Here is a 10,373-nt window from a genome sequence, read left to right on the forward strand (position 1 = left end):
CAGTTGAGTGTGTGTGTGTGTGTGTGTGTGTGTGTGTGTGTGTGTGAGTGAGTGAGTGAGTGAGTGAGAGAAGAAGAGGGACAATGCAAAGTCTACATACAGTATATTTACACTATATACAGAACTATATAAGAATGCTTTATTTTTTATCTTTGTTGTAATTAAATCCTTTAATTTATTTTAAATTACACTGGAAAAAAAATGGTGCAGAAACAACTTTCACTCAGAAATTGAAAAAACAATTGCTAGAATATTTCACAATTAATTACAAAGAAACAGCATGAACATTGAATTAAGCATTTTTAAAGTAGAAAGACTGAAACACTATTTTCTTGTAATATGTACTCTAATAATCTTTGCTTTATTTACATCTTGAAATATCTTTTTTTTCAATGTAGATATACGTAAGATTGAATTTCAGTGTTGTTTTAGTATTTTTATATAGTATTATAGTATTTATTAATATTTAGAATAAGCTTTCATTTGTTTTCAGTTTTTTATTTAGATTTTAGTCAAAGTTTTTTTCTGTCTTATGTGCTTGTCATTTTAATTAGTTTGCGGTATTTAAAAATATTTATGTTATATTTATATACTATATGCTTTATTTTTTCAGTTTTAGTTATTTTAGAAATTAATTTTTTTTTATTCAATTTTATTTTATTTATACGTTTTCTTATTTAAGCTTAAGTTGTTCAAATAAGTTTCATATTTAATTTATTTTTAACAAAAACAAAAAAAAACATTTTTAATTGTTGTAGTTATCAGTAATAACAAGTAAAAACAAGTTTTGTTTTTGTATGTTTGATATTGAGTTTTTCCTCATTAACTTGTGAAATTATTTGATGTTGCTTTTTAACTGTAAATTTATTTGTGTACATACTTGGTTTCTTTTGATTTGGTATTTTTGCCACATCGCTAATAGACTCACAAAGTCTCCAGCATCCTTGTTATAATGTCTTGTCTTTAGTCTCTTCCTGTCTTGTCTTGTCTTGTCTTGTCCTGTCTTGTCTGTCTCCTCTTTCTCTCCAACAGTCTTTATTACATCAAACTCACTGAACTAATTTCTCCACCTTTTATTTTGACACAATCTCTAATCCACCATCCCTAATTTTTTTAGGCACCTGTTTTCTGACCATACTGGACCTTGATATCCAGACTTTTCATAAACATCACTCGTTCTTACTCTGTCCCTCTTTTGTGCTCTCTCTCCTCCTGTCTCACTCTGTTACTGTGTCCATGAGTGCCACAGCTGTGTGCCCTGCTCTCCTCACCTATGTGTCCTCTTCCTCTTCCCGTCCAACAGCGGAGCCACTTACGCCACACCACCGGAACGTATCTAGCAGTATGTACAAGTGTTCCACCTGCAATCACTCTCCCTTTCTCTCTTTTTCTTCCTCTATCTCTTTCTGCCAGCCACTCCATTTCTATGTTGGCTTGTGTGTGCTTTATCCATTCCAGCTCTTTTAGAGTTCACACTCTTTTAGGAGTCCAATAAACTTGTATAACCACAAGTCATATTAGCCTTGTGAGGTAAACACAAAACTAGCATGCACTACAAAAGCCATATATAGTAGTTCATCACTGTGGGTAACTATTTTACTAATGGAATAGATTAACCACAGTTTAGTTATAGGAATACAAAAAGTAAATACTAAAACGTGATGCTTATTTTATCTTGGATGTTGTTTGGTGCTAACTGCAAGTATGAGTGTTTCATTTAGTGGGTTGTGTATCATTTTGATTAGTGCAGTCCTCCCTTCACATATCTTTCAGCCATATACATGATTATTTTCATGTACACTAATGTTTGTGTAAGATTAATACTAACAAATAAAACTAACTAACTCTTATACTAACAAAGGCTGCATTTATTTGATCAAAAATACAGTAAAACCAGCAATATTGTGAATTAATATTGCAATGTAAAATAACTGTGATGCATATTTTTCAGGGTTCTTTGATGAATGGAAAGTTCAAAAGAACATCATTTATTTTATAATAATAAATGATGTTTTTACAGTCACTTTTGATCAATTTTATGCATCTTTGCTAAATAAAAGTATTAATTTCTTTCAAAAGAAATTGCAATGGGGGAATAAGTCTAATGATTTTACTATCAACCATTGAAAACCTCATATTCCATATTCAGTGGATTGATTCTTATGTATTTTGTGCAGTTTAAAAGAAACATTTCAAGCTGTTTAAACTATGAGAAGAGGGGACGCACTGCTTTTTAGAGGTTCTGAACGATTATGCCACTAGGCGGCACTAATGAGTCTTTGTAGAAGACTTACAAAGGTAAAAATTCCAGTCATCACCAAGGAGTGGTCACGGATTCTCTAAAGAATCTGGTCTAAAGTGACAATTTAACATTTAATGAATATCTTTTTGATACTGTAAATACACATGTGTACATACTGTATTGTATCTTGAGATTAACAGTAACAGTTAAGTAAGAAAAGCACCAGTGACTCTTTATAGATCAGTGACCGCTGCTTGGCTGTGGATAGTTCATGCAGCAACTATTCCAGCTGTCCAGTCCGTGTGTAAGAGACGATTCGATGACAGCATTCAAACGGCAGAGTGTTTGCATCGAGCGTGACGGTGTTCCACTGTTCTCCGATGCGTGCGTGTGTCCGCAGGAGCGGGCTGAACGTCGCTCTTCAGTGGAAGTGTGTTTTCATGCTCAGCTGGTGTTGTGCGTCTGTTGTGACAGGTCTAGTGCTCTGAGACTCTTGTCATTTTAGTACTGTGCTAGACATATGTCCTCTCCTTCATCCCCTTTCTTCGTCTTTCACATGTTAATTCGCTTTATTTCCACCACACAGCCTATCGCAGACGTGAGTCCCATGCGGCGGTCTGCGTCCTCGTTGACTCCTCAGAGAGGGGTGCGAGAGGTCAATCTGAGCGATTATGACCTGGAGAGGCCCAAGATGGCCCCGGGCCAGACCCTCACTCAGGAGAGAGAGAGGGACAGAGCTCATCATCATCACCATCATCATCACCGCTGCCAGCGGCGCAGAGACAAGAAGCACAAATCGCTGGATCGAGTCATCAGCGAGGAGCAGCCTCCCCCTGCAGGTGGGCTCGATTTTCCTTTCTCATTCATTCTTTTACGCTTTTCAGCACATACATGTGAAAGAAAATAATGAGTATTTCAGAGCACAAAAATGTCATAGAGTGGACCTGTTTGATTTGGTCTAGTAAGCAACCACCTAGAACTGTGGATCTCTCTCTCGTCTTAGTTGAAGGCCCCCTTTACCTGTTTTAACACAATATTTAAAAGCTCCCAATAGAATATTAGCAGAACGGAAACTATAATATGTATTTACTATATTGTTAACAGAAGCTGTGATTTGGAGTTTCAAGAACTGTATGTTCTTCAATAAAAACTATAGTTAATAAGGGAGGGAGGGGGGCATCTTTAGAAAATGTCACTTTAGAACTAGTAGCGAAGGAATGTTGAGTTCATTGCTTCATTGAAAGCTTATTGTATTATGAGAAAGAGATGGACTGAGCGAGTTTGATTACCTGCATCTAATACAGCATTCATTCTTCACTATATACATCACATATTCACTATAAAAATTAGATTTTGCCCTCACTCAAAGCTATTTGTTCTGGAACAAATAATAGATTAATGCCTGGTAGATTTACCCAAAATGACTTATATCTTGTGTTGCAGAGACATCAGAGTCAGTGGCAAATTTTATTAGAACTGACCAAGGTGAGGCTGCTCTCGGCGGCAGGGGCGTGTCTACGTGGTGGCCAGGGGTGGCACCGGCCCCCCCTGAAATTTGGCTGGCCACCCCAGGTGCCCCCCCTACCAGATGTCTTGCCATAGGCTTGTTTTTAGTAAATTTCTAATTTTAGGCGGTTTCTATAGTGTGATCTTAATGACAATGTCGAGAGCGCATAATGTTACGCGATCCATGTGCACGAGGACGAATCTCTCCACTCCCAAGCAGATTTCCTTCACTCACAAAACTGGATGTGTGCTTTTAACATACATCGTTCCCCCCATTTAAAATGCTCTAGACACGCCCCTGCTCGGCGGGTTCATGAGTGCTGAACGGCTGCTGACACCCTGGAGCTCACATCTCAGAAAACATTGAAGCAAATTTTCAAATAGACATTATCTTTATTAAAAAACGCATATTTGAAGTCTAAACAACTACATTCTCACCTAAATGAACTCTTAAAACTACATTCCGTGACACAAAAACAGTATTATTTTTTAAATTATAGTGGATTTGGGCATCCGCCATTACACTCGCTGTGGAGTGATACAAACGGTGAAATGGTTGGAGTTCTGTTATTACTAGAATATTGCACTCCTCTCAGCCAATCAGATTCAAGGACCAGAAAGAACTGTTGTATAAAATTAAATAACACAACAGATTAAAATATTTTTGTCCTTTTATATCTTGTTATATCGTGTTGCTATGCAGTTTTATGTTATATTATATTATATTATATTATTAATTTTGTTTAAAATGTGACATTTGTTATATATAGGTATGTACAGTCTTTAAGGATTATGAAGAAAAATGGCATACTATTTGAAAATCACAGCTTCTTTTGCTTAGCACAGTGATATAAATTCTTTTAAGGATTACAGTGATCAGGTTATCGAGGAAAAGACTCTTTATTGCTCTCCTAAGAGCTTTGGTGTAGGATTTACTTTGTCAACCTCTCTCTTTGACTGAGAGTGGGGCTTACAGACCATTGCTAGAAAATGTGCTTTTGAATGGATTGATTTTTTGATTTTTGTTTCTTGGCCAGTTTGTGACATGACTGGGAAAAGTCAGCAGTCGGAGAAAGCAGCACGAGGAGAGCGCTCTCAGGATGACAAAATGAACCACCTCTTATTTCTTTATTACAAGATTCCTTCTCTTTCTCTCCTGCTCCTCACATTCTGTTCTTAGAAACACTGGAACACAAACATGTTTCTCAGCCGGAGTCTGGCTCTGCTGTTAATAGATCAGTCAGCTTTGACCGAGTTGAGACAGAGCAATACATCAGTCCACTGAAAGCTCATTTTAGTTGGGTGTGTTTGTACTCGGATTTCAAACACATACAGACACCCACATACTTCTTCCTCTACATGTTTTTGTTTCTCTGTAGTCAAAGATCACAACAGCACCAAACAGCAGGGCTCACACATGCACACACACAAGTCACCAGCTCTTTTGTGGTGATATATAAGTGCCCTCTGGTGTTTTGAGTTCATAGTGGTTTTCGGGTTGGTGTTGGGCAGCAGTGTCTGATGTTTACAGACCAGTTAAATGGCCCCGGTGTATGGATACATTAATTTATAGAGAGAGAATATAAGCAGAGAAAATGAGAAATTAATAATTAATCATTTAATTTAATTTGAAATTACACATTTTTTAGTAAACAAACAACCCAAAAATTCAGCTTTGTCATGACAGGAATAAATTAGATTTTAAAATATATTAAAATTATTATTTTAAATTGTAATAATATTTCACAATATTATAGTTTTATGTATAATACATGCAACCTTGGTGATCATAAAATATTTTTTCCTCCAAAAACATTAAAAATATATATTTTTTAAAAATGTAACATTTGAACAGTAGATTGTATATGTCATTTAATAGATATAGTAAATTATTTTTATTTAAATTGTTGTAATTTTTGCACTACTTCAAAAATAATGATTGATTTTGAAGTACCTCTCTCTGTCTTCCATTTGTTGGGCAAACAGATCCCGCTCATCTGTTTCACTGTCAGTCCCACTTTAACTTTCTCACGCCACTGTTGCTATGTTGGGCTGGTCGCAACACTCAAACAAACAAGAAATGTTTTAAAAGAGCCACAGAACATCATATTTTAACATTTAAAAAATGCACAATTTAGCTGTGAATAGGACATGGCTGATTAATATATGTGATGTATTTTTATATACAACAGCAGATCCAAACACTGAGTCACTGCCTAGGGAACGAGCACGGGAGCGAGACCGCGGCCGTTCCCACGAGAGGAAGCACCATTCATCCTCAGCGGTGGAAAGGAAGCAGCGATACTACTCTTGCGACCGCTACGGCAGCCATGAGCAAGGCCACAGCGTGTCCGCTGGGCCCAGCAGATCCACATCGCCAGGAGAACCCCATGACCCAAACAGGCTTAAACAGGTCAGGTGGTTTCCCTCAGTCGCTCTAGCTTCCGCACATTGCTGTGTGGCAATGACTTACTCTCTCTTCTCTGCATTGTGTTTCAGGGAGTTAGCACAGCTAAAGGAACTTCAGTCGTTCATACCTCAGGCACCAGCACACCCTGCCGCGGGCGTAGACAGCTCCCACAAACGCCCCTTACCCCTCGGCCTGCTGTTGCCTACAAGACTGCCAACTCCTCTCCGGTCCAGCTCAACACTGCCCAGTCTACAGGGCCCTGCCCCACTCGCCTTAGTCGTGGCCTGTCAGAGCACGATGCCCTACTCAGCGGTAGCACCCACCGCCAATCTCCCGTGCCTGTCACTCGTATCGGCTCTGACCCCAACTTAGGTCCCCTCCAGCAAGACTCGCACTTGTCTGAATCGGACGACTTCCACGATGCCTTGAGCACGTACAGCACGGGCCGCTCCCCCAGGACTGCAGCCTCCATCGCCCACACTTCATTAGGTGCGGCCCCCACTTCCACGCTGCTCTCGCGCAGCCAGAGCGGAGTCCCCAACGGGTATCACTACTCCCTCGGAGTGAACGCGGCACCTGGGTCGAGCGGTAGAGCATCTGGAAGCTACCAGGAAACTGAGAGAGATGACTGGTGTTAGCATGATTCAATCATCTTTGCCCTAGGAGGAGGAGCCAAGTTTTGGAGGGAAACAAGAGTTACGTCTGCAGTTTACACTATTACAACTGTTTACCAACAGCTTAAGCCTGTATGGTTTTATAAAGGTGTTCTTCTCTTGCTTAGAAAGTAACAGACGTCCGTGTTATTGTTTACGAAAGTTGCAGCAAGATGGATAGCGCTTGGAGGTCTTGATAGGTTTCAAACTGAATAGTTTAGCCTCAAGTGGCGCTCCCCACCTCTTTTAATTTCATTAGGGCTGATTCCACAAGGGTCACATGCAGGGAGATGGTCACATCAGCTGTGCCTGTGATCAAGACCTCAGATGTCAGAGAGGAAGATGCCCAAAAACACAAGCTATGGTGAAAACAGTTGTGTGGAAAAAGTGAGATGTTATATAGTATATAGTAGCATATAGCATATAACATATAGTAGATGTTGAGATTTGAGAGATTCTTTAGACTCTTTGCACAGGACACAATGACTGAAAAGTTATTTCTAGGGATTTTGGCAGTGTGTCCACCAAAACATTTAGTTTTTTTCTGAATCCAGCATATAATTTCAATTGTTTGCAGTGTTTCTTGTTGTTGAGAGTTGAACAGTGTTCATCTTTGGGTAAAATGTAGCATTCGTCACTGTTACTTTTTACCTTAAGGTCCATTTGCATTAGAGGATGGGCGGGACAAATACAACACCAACCAACCATCACATTTTACTTGTACAATGATTGAATAACCATCGTATGACACCCCCAGATTACAACATTAATATGAAAAAAAAATCATGTTTGTGAGGAACATTTTAACCACCATGGGTCTACCAGGTAAGCAGCTAAATGCTGCACCTGCAAAGCGCTCTCAAGTGCCCACAACTGGGCATTTTCAGAAGAGTTGCTGGCATTTTCGGTGGCTAAAAACTCTTTGGTGGACACACAACCTTAAGGTTTGCGCTGCTGTTATTCTACTTCTTTCTCTAGCGTGAGTGGAACAGACGATCTGCTCCCACCTACTGAAAAAAGGCCAAATTGAACTCACTTTTCTATCAGACTGCAGTAGATTGAATATCTTTTCACAGTGTTCCATTTTGTACCTTGTAAATGATCCAAGTGTAGTTGGACATTACGTAAGGTCTAATCCTTTTCTTACTCTCGAGAGGTAAGATACCAAGTGCCTAAACTTTGAGATTTTATTGCCACATTGGTGCGTGATGCATTACGAAGCATTTGGCCTAAAAAAGGCAATGAACAGATGCTGTACGCTGTAGGTTAAATGTCACTGATATTTGGTTCTTAGATGTACTTGAGCATGTGTTTGAGGAAAGAGATTGCACAAAACAAAGACTAGCGTTGTAAAGTTTAGGTGGATATTGATGATGTTTGTCTTTTCTGAGCATGTTATTGAAACGATTCAGGGGAAAACAGATGCTATATTAAAAAGCTTATGCAGTTGAGTTATAGAAGACTGAAAGGTTGTATTTGTTGGTTGCTGTTGATGTCAGTGTTGTTTCCAGAGGGCATATTATGAGCTCAGATTGAAGCGCTTTGTCGACTTTCTATTGTATCTATTATTCACCACACAAAAAGATTCAGTGCAAACTATATGAAATAGAGAATATGTTGTTTTCTCTCAATTAGTGAGATATCGTAGTGTTTTTGACGAGAGTTAACAAAGGTTAATTTATTCAGAATATGGATTTTACTCTGATCCTGCCCATGTCTTCAGTTTGACGACTTCGACTGTGTCTTTTCTATCTGAAGAGTTTATTACATGGTGGTATTTTTAGGGTGAGCCTGCAATAGCGTGCAACAGTGGCTGCCTTCGTTTTCAGCGGCCGTGGTTCTGGAAGTGTTTTACCATTCATTGTCTTCATGGGAATTTCAAGCAAAACAATATACAAAAATACAGTTTTCTGATTTATAGTATAAAAGCTACTGAAAAAAAATTAATAAATGAAACCTATCTTACGCAATTGTCATGATTGGCAAATCTCTTTACAGTATTATGAGTGGTACATTAGTTCTTTACCAGGATTTTTTGCTTAAGAATCTCAACAGTAGCTATGGAGAAAATGAATGGAATTTTTACCTGTGGAACCTGACTGTTGCGCTTTATTATATCTAAATGCAGGGAAATGTTGACTGTTGAAGTACAGTAGGGCTATGCAACAAAATGACACTTTAGGACTGCTCCTCATCCTGTAGCTTTACCTGCACTCAACACAATCTAGTTTTAGCACCAATGGGACCAATTCACCGCTTCACAGAAATCTTTACTGTATATATACAGGATGTGTAGCTCACCTAAAAATGCCAGATTTAAATGCAGATGCATTGCTGATTGTGCTTGATATTGATGTGCCCCCTGAAAGTATAACAATTAGTATAGTGGTATTTGTACTGGTTGCACTATAGGTGGGGAATTGATTTTGTGTTACGCAACCTGTCGCTTAAAGAAAGGTTAATGTAAAGACATTTAATTTCTTTATTTTTTTACAGTATGTGATGTCCTAGTCAACTACAGTACCTTTGGTCACTATTTCCATTTTTGGGATGGAGATGAGTGTTGTGAACCTAATAGCTCTTTGACTTCCCTTTATTTAGACATCACCTTTCCTCTTTAAAAAAGTAAATAAAAACAGAAAAAAAATATATACATATATATATATGCCAGGTGCCAAATTTATTACAGCACTAGTTTGTGTCTGTGTGCTGTATACTTTGTCCAACTGACCTGTGGCTAATCTCTTTGGATTATGTCATGTTTGCATGTTATGATGACATACGTATGTGCATGTAGGAAATTGTATACCTTCATCCATGTTTTTCTATGAGGAGTTAATTGGCTGTTGATTTGTTGTTTTTTTTTGTTGTTTTTTTAGAAACAATCTTTGATACACTTAGCCCTGGATTTCTGGGAGAAAATTAGAAGACCCTTCACTTCTCAGTTTGTTGTAAAAGAGATGTTGAAAACAGTGGAGCGATGCACAGAGACGACTGCCTCACTCCTGTGATCTGATGATCGATCTATGATGCCATATATTTCTTCTATCAGTCTTATCATTTCTACCATTTGCATTTTGTATGAAAAAGCATCACTGAATTGAGAAATATATGGAAATAAAACTTTGAAAAAAAAATTGTTGCCTTAATTTAATGTTCTTTTTGGTTTTAATTTGGTAATAAAAAATGTTTGTGCCATGGACAAAGCTGAACCTATGAAATGCAAATGTCTAAATAGTTTTGCTCCCACAGAAAAAAAAACTTTTTCAATAATTAAAATTGTAACATTTAAATTTTAATTTTTTTCCCCTTTTTATTCGAAACATTCCCAAATGCGTTAACTATATCATGAAATATCTTGATTCTCACCTATGTTATCAATTGTGGCCGATGGCCTAATAATGTAGTCTGTTTAACTATGGCTATGCATAAAAACCTGTCTGTTTACGTAATTAACAGATATGGGTGTCATGCCATAACATAGTTTTAATACGACTGACTTTATATTTAATGTGAATTTAACATTGAAAGTTAATGTGAATAAAAACATTGTAAGTTAAGT

At 37.9% G+C, this 10,373-nt stretch overlaps 1 protein-coding gene across 1 annotated transcript in view; it reads left to right on the forward strand.

The window, feature by feature from the left end:
* Positions 1-9,933, forward strand: part of LOC107661415 (voltage-dependent N-type calcium channel subunit alpha-1B-like) — a 54,187-nt gene extending 44,254 nt beyond the window's left edge. The window contains exons 36-40 of the mRNA XM_016450990.1: positions 1,304-1,342; positions 2,829-3,081; positions 5,941-6,161; positions 6,248-6,853; positions 9,691-9,933. Of these exons, the coding sequence (XP_016306476.1) occupies positions 1,304-1,342; positions 2,829-3,081; positions 5,941-6,161; positions 6,248-6,796 (1,062 nt within the window). The 3' untranslated portion in view covers positions 6,797-6,853; positions 9,691-9,933. The remainder of the gene's footprint in view (positions 1-1,303; positions 1,343-2,828; positions 3,082-5,940; positions 6,162-6,247; positions 6,854-9,690) is intronic.
* The last annotated feature ends 440 nt before the right edge of the window (positions 9,934-10,373 follow it).

This window comes from Sinocyclocheilus anshuiensis, unplaced genomic scaffold, assembly GCF_001515605.1.
Source record: "Sinocyclocheilus anshuiensis isolate Anshui unplaced genomic scaffold, SAMN03320099.WGS_v1.1 scaffold457, whole genome shotgun sequence".
NCBI lineage: Eukaryota > Metazoa > Chordata > Actinopteri > Cypriniformes > Cyprinidae > Sinocyclocheilus > Sinocyclocheilus anshuiensis.